The sequence below is a fragment of the Haliotis rubra genome, unplaced genomic scaffold, assembly GCF_003918875.1.
Source record: "Haliotis rubra isolate DU_JTF1 unplaced genomic scaffold, ASM391887v1 Scf49, whole genome shotgun sequence".
Lineage (NCBI taxonomy): Eukaryota > Metazoa > Mollusca > Gastropoda > Lepetellida > Haliotidae > Haliotis > Haliotis rubra.
The window spans coordinates 247,401-262,496 of NW_025767179.1; the positions used below are offsets into that span (position 1 = coordinate 247,401).

Genomic DNA, 15,096 nt, shown 5'->3' on the forward strand with positions numbered 1-15,096 from the left:
CGTGTACTTGATATCACTGTTTGCTCGATATCACTCTACTGTGTGTGCCCGACTGCACACGGTGAAGGGTAGGATATGAGATTCTAACCATTAGCACTACGTGAAAGTGATCTATCATAATGGTTAGGCCATACGGTATTGTCAAAACTACGTAATTACAGCTAAGGAATATAGAAAAGTATACCTGAAAATAAGCGAGTATATCTGGAATATTCATAAAAATCCACTTCGGGTTGCATAGCGCGAGTACTTAACATAATGTGGATAGTTCTGACACACGCCGAAATGTCGAGTACATATACACCCAATATAATGGCGCATAAGTAACTAGATAGCTTTACACTGCATGAAAAAACACATTCAAATCAAATATCCCAAGCACTAACTGATAGATGCATTCTGAGATACTGATCATATTTTAGGCTTGTAATCACAAAAGAGTGATGGCCTACATAAAATCTTTAAGAAATCAACAAGGGTGAGGTGTGTATCTTACGTCAGCGACAGACAGTGAACGAAGGCATATGTTGCTCGACGACACAGAGCTAATTCACATCAATCATCTTATGACAGCTATCAACACCGCTTCCCACGACGACCGTAACTACATGACGCGGCCTAACACCGACTGCAGGGCAAGTCACGTGGTTGCCGCAGGTGACGTCATTAAACCCGGTACCTTCGTTTGAATCAAAACTGAATTTCAGATGCCATTATGAACTTATACGAACTGAGACTGCTTCGTAAAATGTTGTGATCGATATTTCTGGATGTTATGTTCAACACAACTCAATGAAAGGGGAAAGACATTTCAAAGGCATTTCATGGAAAATTGGATTTCAAGCTCACTGTTTTTCTGTTCGTATGTAATTAGCTAAACAATAGCTGAACATTCAGATGCATGACAGTGTGTGGTAAATGGTACCGGCAGGACGTATTACATACAACTGTTTTGAAAATCTGTTTAAACATTATTCTGTGTTCGTCGACATGAGTATCTGGTCAAACTCCTTCTCACAAACATGTGTTTCGAGGTGCGGGATTGTGCTGGTGTCACTAGTGCACGTGATACTTACAACTGTGTCCAACGAAACTGCAGTAACATGCAAAAGATGGCCGAATGTTGAGGTGACTTCCGGGTCGACATGGATCGAGCGCTGTCGGCGATGTCAGTGTAAGAGTGATGGAAAGACAGAGTGTGTGCAGCCAATGTGTCCGCTTGCTTACCACCCTTACCAAGAAGACAGGTGTATACAGGTGATAAAATACATTAGATATTTAAAATACATAATGATATCATGTTAATGCTTCATATGGCGAAAATCCATTCGGCCTTCAATCTGCTTAACTCCATCATTCTGGACAACGGCTCACTACTTATTTGCTTACATTAACGAACATTTGGATTGATAGGTTTAAGAGTAGATAGAGCGTAAACATCTATATGTACCTAACAGGATCGTCTTGACCATAGAGGTACGAATAGTTGGGTTTTCATCATGGGAGATTTCATTTGAGGTAAACAAAAGACCTTCAAACTACCTTAATCTTTTAAACTGATATTATTATGTACATAGACCATGTGGTCTGCATATTCTGAGAAGAAGACCTTAGGTGATCATGCAGTGCTAATTAGTCCTATGCATGATCATAGCGGACAGTGTAACGATAAATATACACATATGGTCACCTATGAGGAACTACTAATTAGTGCCGATACAGTATCTACTTGTTATTGTCTGATGTGATATTAATGATACGAACGGCAGGTGAGACACTCACACATAAAATACATCTCTAGAATGCCATGACAAAACAACAACGCCAGCGAGTCCTAGTTATGATACAGATGGGAGCCCCGCGCCCAATTTGCCAGAGCATTTGTCTGCTCTGTTGTTGTGACTAACATGATGCAACGTTACAGGCCGGGCAGACATCAGACAGCCCAACAAGGCAGACTCGGGGTAACTACGCCCAGTGAAAAACTGTACCTGCGTTCTTTGCATTTCCGGAATCGATTCCTGACAGTGACGTAATCTTGGGTTATATGGTTTGTCGACAGACAAAAGCCAAGCTGAGGGCTCAAGGGTTGACAGTGACGTTACTGACAGAGGGTCGTCTTAACTGATGGAAGAGAAGACAGCGTGTTTTCGGCCAAAATGTGAAAACTAACGGCGGCAGATGGCGTTCAGGAGGTCATGCCTTATGTGTTATTTGAGACAACACTACTGGTCAATCCTGAAATTGACATTTGGTAACAATTTACTTGACATCTGAGTAGAAGACATCAAAACTTGAATATCAACTATGCCGGAGGGTATGGTTCCCGTGACTACGTGACCAATCTGATTGGTCACAGTTCTCAAATAAAGATTGTTGTGATGACCCACAACTGGCGACCACATCAGCTCTTGGTGTAGCATGGATAAGAGCTGCCAGTCTCCTGCTCAAACCGACAACCAAACATCGAATTCTCAGCATCGGAACCCTCTATCGTGCCTCGTGGAGTACCTGTGCCAGTTCCTGCAGGTTCTATACAGGTGAATGTCAAGCTCGAACTTGGCGTCCAATATAGTCCCAAAGATGTTTATTGGGGTCCATATTGTGGCTATTTGCGTGCCATGATAATGGCGTTGTTCTGCAAATGGGCGACGACGGCATGGGAACGGTGTGTTCTAGCCTTGCCATCCTGGAATGTCAGACGAATGACAAGAGGATTGTTAGTAAAATGTATCAGGACGGAGATATCCAGTACTTCCTGTTGATTTCTTTGACCATTGACAGTCCCAGGCACTCTAATGAAATCCAACGTGCAGTTATACGAAATGTGAGCCACCATCAAAGGGTTTAGCTGAACGGATCATCTCCTGAGGATATGCTTCTCTACGACGTCTCCATGCGCGACAACGACATTCGCCAACGTGTAGGATGACGACTGTATTCAGACCAAGTTGAGGTGAGGTGAGGTGAAATTGGGTTTTACGTCGTACTTGAGAATATTTCGCTCATATGACGACGTGCATGCGTGTGTATGTGTATGTGCGGCTGCTTGTACTAGCCCAGACTGAAGCTGGTTTTATAGTGCTAGCACACTGAGATACCATGCCGCAGTGAAGCATGAATACCCCACTCAGACACATTATACTGACTCCGAGTCGACCAGTCCTTGTTGTACCCATTCGTGCCGAGCGCCAGACAGGGTCCCACAAGTACCATATTTTAACGTCTTTTGGTATGACGCGATCGGGGATCGAACCCGCGACCTTCCGCTCTCCTGGGCGGACGCTCTAACCACTACACCACGGAGGCGGTCCCAGACCAAGTTGCCCTTGTCTCGGAGTGTGCACCACGCTAGACGTTTCTGCCTCCTGCCTGTGCCCTGTCTGTGTGAAAAGGACGTCCGATCGGACGATGAACCCCCAGACCAACAGCCTCCTTCTGATGGTACTGGTTGATATTCGGAATCTCCATTGTCATCGCAGATCTTGGGCATGGATCATTGGATTGTGAAGAGTTAGGACTCATAACGACCTCTGGTCTTCCTCGGACTTAGAGGCGTCCCTTTGTTTTACCTGTGGCCAAGTGCGTCCTCACAAGTTGAATTGTAACAGTTTGATGTTCAAGTTAGCACCGATGTTGCGACAGGTCATCCCTGCGTCATGAATGCTAATAATTTGCCATGGTGAATTGTTTTCTTAGAGCTGAACCATGTCAAAAAAAGTAAGGTTTAGTGCAGTCGTATTTTAAATCTGTTCAGAAAACTGTAGTGCATAAACTGCAATTATGAAACTTACACCCCAATGTGCTTGGCGCCTTCGCTGCACGTTAACATGCGACCCATAGCTCATGAGAAATTGTTTGAAGCACATGTTTTACATGTGCATGCCAGTGATTAAGGTGGTGTTTAGTTAATGCTCATGTGTATATGTGGCCGTCAATTCACAGTTTCAAGCAGATATTACCGTCGTCCAGTTTTAAGTACCAGTCAAAGCGATAGATAACAGGAAACATTTTCATGAGAAATCATTAAAATTCTACCAATCAATTTAAAAAGCTGCTCTTTGATAGTTTATTTCAAAATTTACTTTTACAGGTAACGAAGCTCTTCAGTGAAACAATGGTGTGTTTCTATACTAATTACTTATAGGTAGTATCATCTTGACAATGTCATGGCCCATCTGTTTGTCATAGGGGCGGTGGGGTAGCCTAGTGGATAAAGCGTTGGCTCGTCACGCCGAAGACCCGGGTTCGATTTCCCACATGGGCACAATGTGTGAAGCCCATTTCTGGTGTCCCCCGCCGTGATATTGGTGGCATATTGCTAAAAGCGGCGTAAAACTAAACTCAGTCAGTCTCATTGCCATAGTTGAAAATCGATTAAGATGAATGTATTTCACATAAGAGCAATGGACATCATCTACACAGTGACATCTGCAGTTGGAGGGTCTGCAGTTTGAAACGGACAGTTTGTTAGTCTCGTTAAAACATCATGCCGGTCTCTTTACGGTTAAATGTGTCCCTTTCGTGATATTTCTCGAAAGTTACTCAGAGTGTTGTTTTGTCATAAACCAAACAGTCTTTGAAAAGCGGCACTAGCATTAGTTTTGTTAGTGTGTTTGAAACGACGTATTTGAAATATGAATAGAATATAAAATATTTCCATGCAAGTTTCACATGCGTGTTCTTGACGTCCTGGAAACATCGAGAAGTATGTTTTTCATGTTTGATGTAACGGAATGCGGACATCTGTCTTTGAATATCATACAGGTGTGTTGTCTTTTTACCCTCCGTCGTGATTCGAGTGATGGAAATTCCCTTCCGTAAGACTAACTGAGTCAGAATACATCTTTGCGGGTACGCCAGGCTCCGTCTCAAGTTGGGGCGGGCTCAGATATCATAAGCTGGGTTCCGTCTCTCACACAAAACACCCGTGAAGGTCCGGGTTAGAATGAACCTTCAGTAACCCATGCTTGTCGTAAGAGGCGACTAACGAGATCGGGTGGTCAGGCTCGCTGACTTGGTTGACACATGTCATCGGTTCCCAATTGCGCAGATTGATGCTCATGCTGTTGACCACTGGATTGTCTGGTCCAGACTCGATTATTTACAGACCGCCGCCATATAACTGGAATATTGCTGAGTGCGGCGTAAAACCAAACTCGTTACATCATTCAAGAGTGTAGATGACAAGTAGAGGGAATGCTGCAGAACGAGAACACTGACGGGAATCTACGGCTATAACGAACTCCACTAAGTTTATTTCTTAATAAGTATTTCGACAACAATGTATTACAAGAAAGAAAAGATGGTCATATCTGTCTTTCCGTGTGTTACAATCGTAATTTGCGGTATTTACAATGCCAGAGTCCCGATCCACAAAACGCTCGTAGCGCTACGACATTCGTAAGACTATGATAAACTGTAGAGTTACGACAGGTCGCAACCTTACGAACGCTTTGTGGATCGAGACCGTGGTCATTAAACACTGAAGCAAAACATATTTGACAAGTGTTATAGAGTATTATAGGCTGTCGGGTTCAGAAGAGTAACACTATACTCTGTTATTGCGGTTGCTGGAAAGAGGGGTGAGTGATGCACTTAATTGTGTCTTTGCATGGACTTACCAACACCATGAGTGTGAACCATCTCTCTGAGTGGTGGAAGTGGAATATTTAGTTTAAACGTTATGGTATCCTTATTCTACGTACGCTTCGTTTTCCAGTGGTCACCGGATTCCTGCTGTTGTCAGAAACTTGTTTGTCGGCGTAACGGTCAAACGTACAACGTTGGTGATAAGTTCCCGCTCAATGGGGATGACCCGTGCATGTTGTGCACGTGCAAGGCAGAACCAGGGGTCACTGAATGCGAGAAGATGGAGTGTTTCGCGGTTGGTTGCGTGAACCCAGCTTTCATGGAAGGCCATTGCTGTCATCTGTGTCCCTCTGGTAAGAATGTTATACGTTATGTGTTCATGGAGTGACTTTCCAAACCACATTTTATAACTACTTTATGTTGGGACATCCTTAAACTAGATCGTCAAGACATTGTTCTCTATTTTACAGCTAATGAGATTGACGACATAAATGCAAAATAAAATGCATTAATTGTTTTTAAATTGTAAAACAAAAATGAACAGTTTTTAAAAGTTCCGCCTGCATTGGTCAAGTAGAATCAGTTTCCATGACATTTATTCTTTAATTGAAATACAGAACAGTACATCGTAAATATGTCCTACAATTGTGACATTAATTTCTGTCATTAACTCACGCTCAATTAGCTCACGGGCGGTAGGTGCCGTGATGTACAGAGTTGCGTCTCTTAGATTCGCCAGGAACCTAGGATTGTGGGTTCCCATGAAACCCGTGCTCGTGGGTTTCACTTAAATGGTAAATGTCTGAGACCTGTATCATGTCGGGCTCTCCTCCCGACACGTAGCGATATTACTGGAATACTGAGTGTTCACAGCGGCGCAAAACGCTACCCCTCGCTGAATACTCGTAACCGACTCATTGATGTCGAACAACAGAGTTGTTTTCACTTTTCATGTGCATGATCAAATTTGTCTTAGGTAGCGATCTCAAAATTCTTGCCGGAAGTTTCTTTACTCAGTAACATTAAAATGCCCGTGTTCCCATTGTACCAAACCAGCAAAACATATTCCTTCTTTATGACTCATACTTCTCAAAAGTAGCAGTAGTGAGAGAACTTCAGTAGTAGTACTAGTACTAGTAGTGTTATAAGTAGCAGCAGCAGCAGTAGTAGTAGTAGTAGTAGTAGTAACTGCAGTAGAGAATATACATCGGAAATGTCTATTCGCGTCCACTGTTGTAATTCAGTCTTTAGTTTCGCACAAGATTTCTTCATTATATGAAGTATCGAGTTCCACAAACTATAATCGAGACATTTTTATGCTGCCATCAATATGAGGAAATGTGCTGAATCTGACAGCTTCTTCGCCAACGTTTCATTGATTGTTTATTCCCAGGATTAAATTGTCGATTACCTCCCTTGGAGTGGCCAATGAATGGGAAGGTGGACTCAGTCGACCCCGTCCCTTTCAATACAACCAGAATAGTATTCAGCGAAGCAAATCCGCGATATGCTTGGAGCTGCACGTGTAAGGTATGTTTTGTAATTATTTATTATGGATGGGGATTACTGACGTCAAAGGTGTTTAATCACTGTGTATATCTCAAACTAATGCAGTAAGGCCTCACTTATTTTACTTGCTTTACGGACCTGCCGTCTGTAAATTTGGTTGAACCAAGAATTGCGTTTACAGACGTTTAGAAACGTTAACGTGTATATAAGGAATATTTAAACCAGCGAATATGTACGTATGCTAGACTCCCCGTGACCTGACATCTACTGGCCAAACGATGAACTGTCATATACATCGTTGCGTGAGGAAAGGGAGGCTACTCCAATTCCCTTAGCCGATCCGATATGATTGTCCTGATGTAAAATCGTCCAATCACTTAGTCAATGCAGTGTTTTATTACAATTCTGTGATTTGTAGCGACAAATATTTAAATGCATGAAATTGTAAGTTTGTGACATAAGTGTAATGGTTTATGTTTTGCAGACCCCTGGTTCCGATGCGGAATGTTCTCGTCAAGCCAGATTGTCTCATATGAGATTCGGGCGCTACAGACACCCATGAACAATTGCCACAAGACTGTTTACGAATCTTCCGAATCAGGCTAGCTATTCTCGAAACGTTCGTAGCCCTACGAACTTCTTAAGCCCATTCGTAACACATTGGCTACGATCAAAGTTAAGATTTCTTAGGGCTACGAACGTTTCGAGAATAAGGGACCTGGCTAGCTATTCTCGAAACGTTCGTAGCCCTACGAACTTCTTAAGCCCATTCATAACACATTGGCTACGATCAAAGTTAAGAATTCTTAGGGCTACGAACGTTTCGAGAATGAAGACCCAGACTTTGTGTGCTGGCAAATAGGTGCCTGACTCTGAGGGTGTGGGCTCGAATCCCAAATTGGACTCAACCCAACAAAATTACTAGAATCTGTACTTTACTAAGAAAGTGTAATCCCAAACATATGTTATATTTGCGAATCATCAAATTGTTGATAACGCAGACAAACGGAAGACAATCCTGTATACTGTGAACTAATACCGTTTTAATAGGGAAACCCCTTGCTGGATAAAGTATACATTCACTGCAAGGTTCACTGTTTTAATCTCATTAGTATCAGGTTAGCTGGGGTAACGAGTCCACAGCACAATACAGTACGCCTTGTTACGTTTATGATTGTACAATCTAGCATCTAGGTTAACTATGCATGCCAAGGTTGACCACATACAGTTGTCCTTTATTCATGCCGGTCATCATGGTATTATCCACAACAGGTCATCGCAGTACATATCTCATGGGTGAGAGCAAACGATGTTCATTAGGATATATTGCTTCTTTGAAATTGAATTACAATGCTTTGCTGATCATTGTGGGTTCATTGGTTACTAGGATGTCACTATTCTCTTTACCACTGACACTGTTCCTCAGTAGGTGTATCATAAGACTCTTCAGGTGTACTGTAACCTTGTAACCCCGCAGCTGTAGTGTTCCCCTGGTCCCTGTACAGGGTATTATAACACTCCCTCAGCAGGTGTATCATAACACTGTTTGGGTGTACTGTAACCTTGTAACCCGCAGCTGTAGTGTTCCAATGTTCCATGTACAGGGTATTATAACACTGTCCCTCAGCAGGTGTATCATAACACTGTTTGGGTGTACTGTAACCTTGTACCCCTCCAGCTGTAGTAAGTGTTCCATGTACAGGGTATTATAACACTGTCCCTCAGCAGGTGTATCATAACACTGTTTGGGTGTACTGTAACCTTGTACCCCTCCAGCTGTAGTTAGTGTTCCATGTACAGGGTATTATAACACTGTCCCTCAGCAGGTGTATCATAACACTGTTTGGGTGTACTGTAACCTTGTACCCCTCCAGCTGTAGTGTCCAGCTGTAGTTAGTGTTCCATGTACAGGGTATTATAACACTGTCCCTCAGCAGGTGTATCATAACACTGTTTGGGTGTACTGTACCCCTAACCTTAGTAACCCAGCAGCCATGTAGTGTATTCAGCACTGTCCCTCAGCAGGTGTATCAGGGTATTTAACACTGTCCCTCCAGCTGTAGGTGTATCATTATAACACTCTCCCTCAGGGTGTATCATAACACTGTTTAGGTGTACTGTAACCTTGTACCCCTCCAGCTGTAGTTAGTGTTCCATGTACAGGGTATTATAACACTGTCCCTCAGCAGGTGTATCATAACACTGTTTAGGTGTACTGTAACCTTGTACCCTCCAGCTGTAGTTTTCCAGTGTTCCATGTACAGGGTATTATAACACTGTCCCTCAGCAGGTGTATCATAACACTGTTTGGGTGTACTGTAACCTTGTACCCCTCCAGCTGTAGTTAGTGTTCCATGTACAGGGTATTATAACACTGTCCCTCAGCAGGTGTATCATAACACTGTTTGGGTGTACTGTAACCTTGTACCCCTCCAGCTGTAGTTAGTGTTCCATGTACAGGGTATTATAACACTGTCCCTCAGCAGGTGTATCATAACACTGTTTGGGTGTACTGTAACCTTGTAACCCTCCAGCTGTAGTGTTCCAGTGGTCCATGTACAGGGTATTATAACACTGTCCCTCAGCAGGTGTATCATAACACTGTTTGGGTGTACTGTAACCTTGTACCCCTCCAGCTGTAGTTAGTGTTCTATGTACAGGGTATTATAACACTGTCCCTCAGCAGGTGTATCATAACACTGTTTGGGTGTACTGTAACCTTGTACCCCTCCAGCTGTAGTTAGTGTTCTATGTACAGGGTATTATAACACTGTCCCTCAGCAGGTGCATCATAACACTGTTCAATACGCTGTTACCTTGTATGCAGGATGTTGTAGTATATATATCACAGTGTTCCCCAACCTATGTGTTGCTACTGTGTACCATGATATTACAATGATCCATCGAAGGTGTATTATAATCATGTATGCGGGTGTGTCATTTTATTAACCACGTGGTGGAGAAACAGTTTGTGAAGAAACAGATGGTACTAAATCTGTAGGTCACAGCTGCAGATGTGCTATACATGGCTTACCTCGTGTCGTGCGTTTTGATTTGATCCCCGCAGCGCATGTCATACATGAACGGTCAACAAGGACTGTTTTCACTCGCGAAAATTTTAAAACTTTTTCAACATTAACACTTCATTAAACCATGCGCTTTGCATTACATATCTACTATTTTTGTAGTTTTTACAAAAACTAAACGATAGAGATTTGTTAATTTTGATTTTGTTGATTTCATTCAAAATCGGATAATCAAGTGAAGTAATTACTCTGGATACTGCAGCTGTGCTAGCAGTGTATATTCGATATTTTCCGAAAGGCTATGTATCTGTTCTTCCCTTTTTACCGCAGTGTTTTCAAGCAGGCGTATCAATATACTGTTCTTCATACTGTTATGTTATTTCACTGACGAGAGCAGAAATAGTATAGCACGGTTCTTCAGCAGGTATATGCCATTACATTATCTTCCGCTGTATCTTACTACATGGTTCCCCACCAGTGGCTCCATACATGCATAACATGCAATACTGTCCACATTGTAATACTGTCCACATTGTAATACTGTCCACATTGTAATACTGTCCACATTGTAATACTGTCCACACTGTAATACTGTCCACATTGTAATACTGTCCACATTGTAATACTGTCCACATAGTAATACTGTCCACATTGTAATACTGTCCACACTGTAATACTGTCCACATGGTAATACTGTCCACACTGTAATACTGTCCACATGGTAATACTGTCCACATTGTAATACTGTAATCCAGCAGTCATGATGTTACATTACTCCCTAACAAGTGTATAATTACTTTGTTCCGGACTAGGTATTTCACCGCATGTGGTTATTATCCTATTGTACTGCGCAGGTACGTCATCATACAGATTCCTCAGCAGGTACATGTATATAATCACACTGACTCCCTGCAGTGTTAGTGCATGTTCTCCTTTTGTTATACCATCACACTGAAATCCTAATTAAACAGAGCGTTGATTGTCTGGTCCAGACTCGATTATTTACAGATCGCCGCCATATAGCTGGGATATTGGTGAGTGCGACATTAAACAAAAAAACAAAAACCAAACAAACAAAACTAATTATACCATTGGGTATATCATCACACTTGTCCCCAGCAGGCATGTTACTACACGGCTTTATTTCCCCCACTAATAGTTTTAACTCCAGGTTTATTGTACAAAGTGTTATACAGAAATTATTTGATACTTATAGACAGGAGTGGAAGGAATCGGTAGGGAATACCTGTGGTCCATCTAAACAGGGGGCAAATAAGCTACGCTTTTATGGTACTTTTAAGGATGTTTATACGCCGGAATTTTACGTAACTCATCCCATGCCCCGCCCATACAGAAGTGCATATGCTAAGTTCAGATGCGGCACTGCACCAATTAATATTGAGCTGGGTAGATATAACAATATTCCACTTAACGACAGAAAATGTTTTTATTGTAAACACTGTGTTGAAGACGAAGTTCATGTTTTAATTAATTGTCCGGTTTATAGTGATGAACGTTTTAGTCTTTTAAATACTTGTGATAGCCTATGTCAGAATTTTAGTAATCTTACTGATATACAAAAAAACTGCTTTTATCCTGTCCAATAGCAATATCTGTTTTATAGCTGCCAAAACCTGCCATGTTATTTTAAAAAGGAGAAAATCCGTATTATATAACTTTTAATTATTGTTATTCATAATACATGTACATGCAATTTTTAAAGAATTTTAGTCTCTCATAATTCCGTATGGAATGGCCCTTATGTAAATACATGTTTAATTATTTTGTATATATGTATAACAGGGGTGAGACTTTAATAAATAATCTGTCTGTCTGTCTGTCTGTTATCACACTGGTCCCTATCAAGTATAATTGGTCCACTAGTTCACTGGACCACAGCAGGTATACAGCATAACTCTTTTCTCCACGAGATATAATATTCTTCTGTTCCTCGCCAGGCATTTTAAACACACCGGTCTCCAGAACGTTTTCCACCAGGTATATCATTAAACTATTCTTCATCGGCGTGTCATTATACGAGTCAGGTGTATCATCGGCGTGTCATTATACTAGTCAGGTGTATCATCGGCGTGTCATTATATTAGTCAGGTGTATCATCGGCGTGTCATTATACTAGTCAGGTGTATCATCGGCGTGTCATTATACTAGTCAGGTGTATCATCGGCGTGTCATTATACTATAGTCAGGTGTATCATCGGCGTGTCATTATACTATAGTCAGGTGTATCATCGGCGTGTCATTATACTATAGTCAGGTGTATCATCGGCGTGTCATTATACTAGTCAGGTGTATCATCGGCGTGTCATTATATTAGTCAGGTGTATCATCGGCGTGTCATTATACTATAGTCAGGTGTATCATCGGCGTGTCATTATACTAGTCAGTGTATCATCGGCGTGTCATTATATTAGTCAGGTGTATCATCGGCGTGTCATTATACTAGTCAGCGTGTCATTATCATCGGCGTGTCATTATACTATAGTCAGGTGTATCATCGGCGTGTCATTATACTAGTCAAGTGTATCATCGGCGTGTCATTATACTATAGTCAGGTGTATCATTGGCGTGTCATTATACTATAGTCAGGTGTATCATTGGCGTGTCATTATACTATAGTCAGGTGTATCATCGGCGTGTCATTATACTATAGTCATGTATCATTGGCGTGTCATTATACTATAGTCTCATCGGGTGTATCATTGGCAGGTGTATCATCGTCATGTATATACTAGTCAGGTGTATCATCGGCGTGTCATTATACTAGTCAGGTGTATCATCGGCGTGTCATTATACTATAGTCAGGTGTATCATCGGCGTGTCATTATACTAGTCAGGTGTATCATCGGCGTGTCATTATACTAGTCAGGTGTATCATCGGCGTGTCATTATACTAGTCAGGTGTATCATCGGCGTGTCATTATACTAGTCAGGTGTATCATCGGCGTGTCATTATACTAGTCAGGTGTATCATCGGCGTGTCATTATACTATAGTCAGGTGTATCATCGGCGTGTCATTATACTAGTCAGGTGTATCATCGGCGTGTCAGTATACTATAGTCAGGTGTATCATCGGCGTGTCATTATACTATAGTCAGGTGTATCATCGGCGTGTCATTATACTATAGTCAGGTGTATCATCGGCGTGTCATTATACTAGTCATCGGCGTGTCAGGGTGTATCATCGGCGTGTCATTATACCATAGTCAGGTGTATCATCGGCGTGTCATTATACTATAGTCAGGTGTATCATCGGCGTGTCATTATACTATAGTCAGGTGTATCATCGGCGTGTCATTATACTATAGTAATGTATCATTGGCGTGTCATTATACTAGAGTCAGGTGTATCATTGGCGTGTCATTATACTATATGAATGTCAGATTACAGTCAGGCGTATCATTGGCGTGTCATTATATTTAGTATCATCGTCATTATACTATAGTCAGGTGTATCATCGGTGTATCATCGGCGTGTCATTATACTAGTCAGGTGTATCATCGGCGTGTCATTATACTAGTCAAGGTGTATCATCGGCGTGTCATTATACTATAGTCAGGTGTATCATCGGCGTGTCATTATACTAGTCATTATACTATAGTCAGGTGTATCATCGGCGTGTCATTATACTATAGTCAGGTGTATCATCGGCGTGTCATTATACTAGTCAGGTGTATCATCGGCGTGTCATTATACTATAGTCAGGTGTATCATCGTATCATCGGCGTCGGCGCGTCATTATACTAGTATACTATAGTCAGGCGTTATATCATCGGCGTGTCATTATACATATAGTCAGGTGTATCATCGTTGTCATTATACTAGTCAGGTGTATCATCGGCGTGTCATTATACTATAGTCAGGTGTATCATCGGCGTGTCATTATACTAGTCAGGTGTATCATCGGCGTGTCATTATACTAGTCAGGCGTGTCATTATACTATAGTCAGTGTCATCGGCGTGTCATTATACTATAGTCAGGTGTATCATCGGCGTATCATCGGCGGCGTGTCATTATACTAGTCAGGTGTATCATCGTATACATCGGCGTGTCATTATATTAGTCAGGTGTATCATCGGCGTGTCATTATACTATAGTCAGGTGTATCATCGGCGTGTCATTATACTATAGTCAGGTGTATCATCGGCGTGTCATTATACTAGTCAGGTGTATCATCGGCGTGTCATTATACTGGTCAGGTGTATCATCGGCGTGTCATTATACTTAGTCAGGTGTATCATCGGCGTGTCATTATACTAGTCAGGTGTATCATCGGCGTGTCATTATACTAGTCAAGTGTATCATCGGCGTGTCATTATACTAGAGTCAGGTGTGTCATCACGTTGGCCCCCACAGGTACATCATTACACCATTCTCCTTCACGTATATCATCAATATAATCCTCAGCAAGTGTATTATCATAATTTTCACCGAAATATGCTATTACTCCGACTATGGACACTGTAGCCTAGCAGATCGACTGAAGTATATATTTGTCTGCATCTCCTTCGTGTCCACATGGTGTGTAAATATTCCAGTAGACATAGACTTTTAAGGTAACTAGCATTTTGGTAAATAGATGCTCTGTTTTAGTAATACAGATGGGTTTGTTTGTCAGATCTGTAGTTGTTTGTGTTTGACATATATTTAGTTAATGTATCAGGATATCTGTGTACACGCCTACAGAATGAGCTGGATATACTTGAATCTCATAGGCACACATATTATATGTGCAAGCGAAGCATTCAAACAATAGTGTTTGAATAAAGTTGACATGGTTTACTGCAGCCTAGTGGTTAAAGCGTTCGCTCGTCTCGCCGAAGACCCGGGTTCGATTCCCCACATGGGTACAATGTGTGAAACCCGTTTCTGGTGATCCTTGTTGATATTGCTGGAATATTGCTAAAAGCGGCGTAAAAATACACTCACTCTCTCACTACTGCCGCTTA

The 15,096-nt window shown here is 41.8% G+C and overlaps 1 protein-coding gene across 1 annotated transcript; it reads left to right on the forward strand.

Annotated features, from left to right (window-relative positions):
* Positions 1-910: 910 nt before the first annotated feature.
* On the forward strand, positions 911-7,704 carry LOC124291283 (kielin/chordin-like protein). The gene is made up of 4 exons (XM_046728256.1): positions 911-1,257; positions 5,723-5,945; positions 6,986-7,122; positions 7,586-7,704. Exons 1-4 carry the CDS (start codon positions 919-921, stop codon positions 7,661-7,663), a joined length of 777 nt encoding a protein of 258 aa, XP_046584212.1. The 5' UTR covers positions 911-918; the 3' UTR covers positions 7,664-7,704.
* Positions 7,705-15,096: the final 7,392 nt, after the last annotated feature.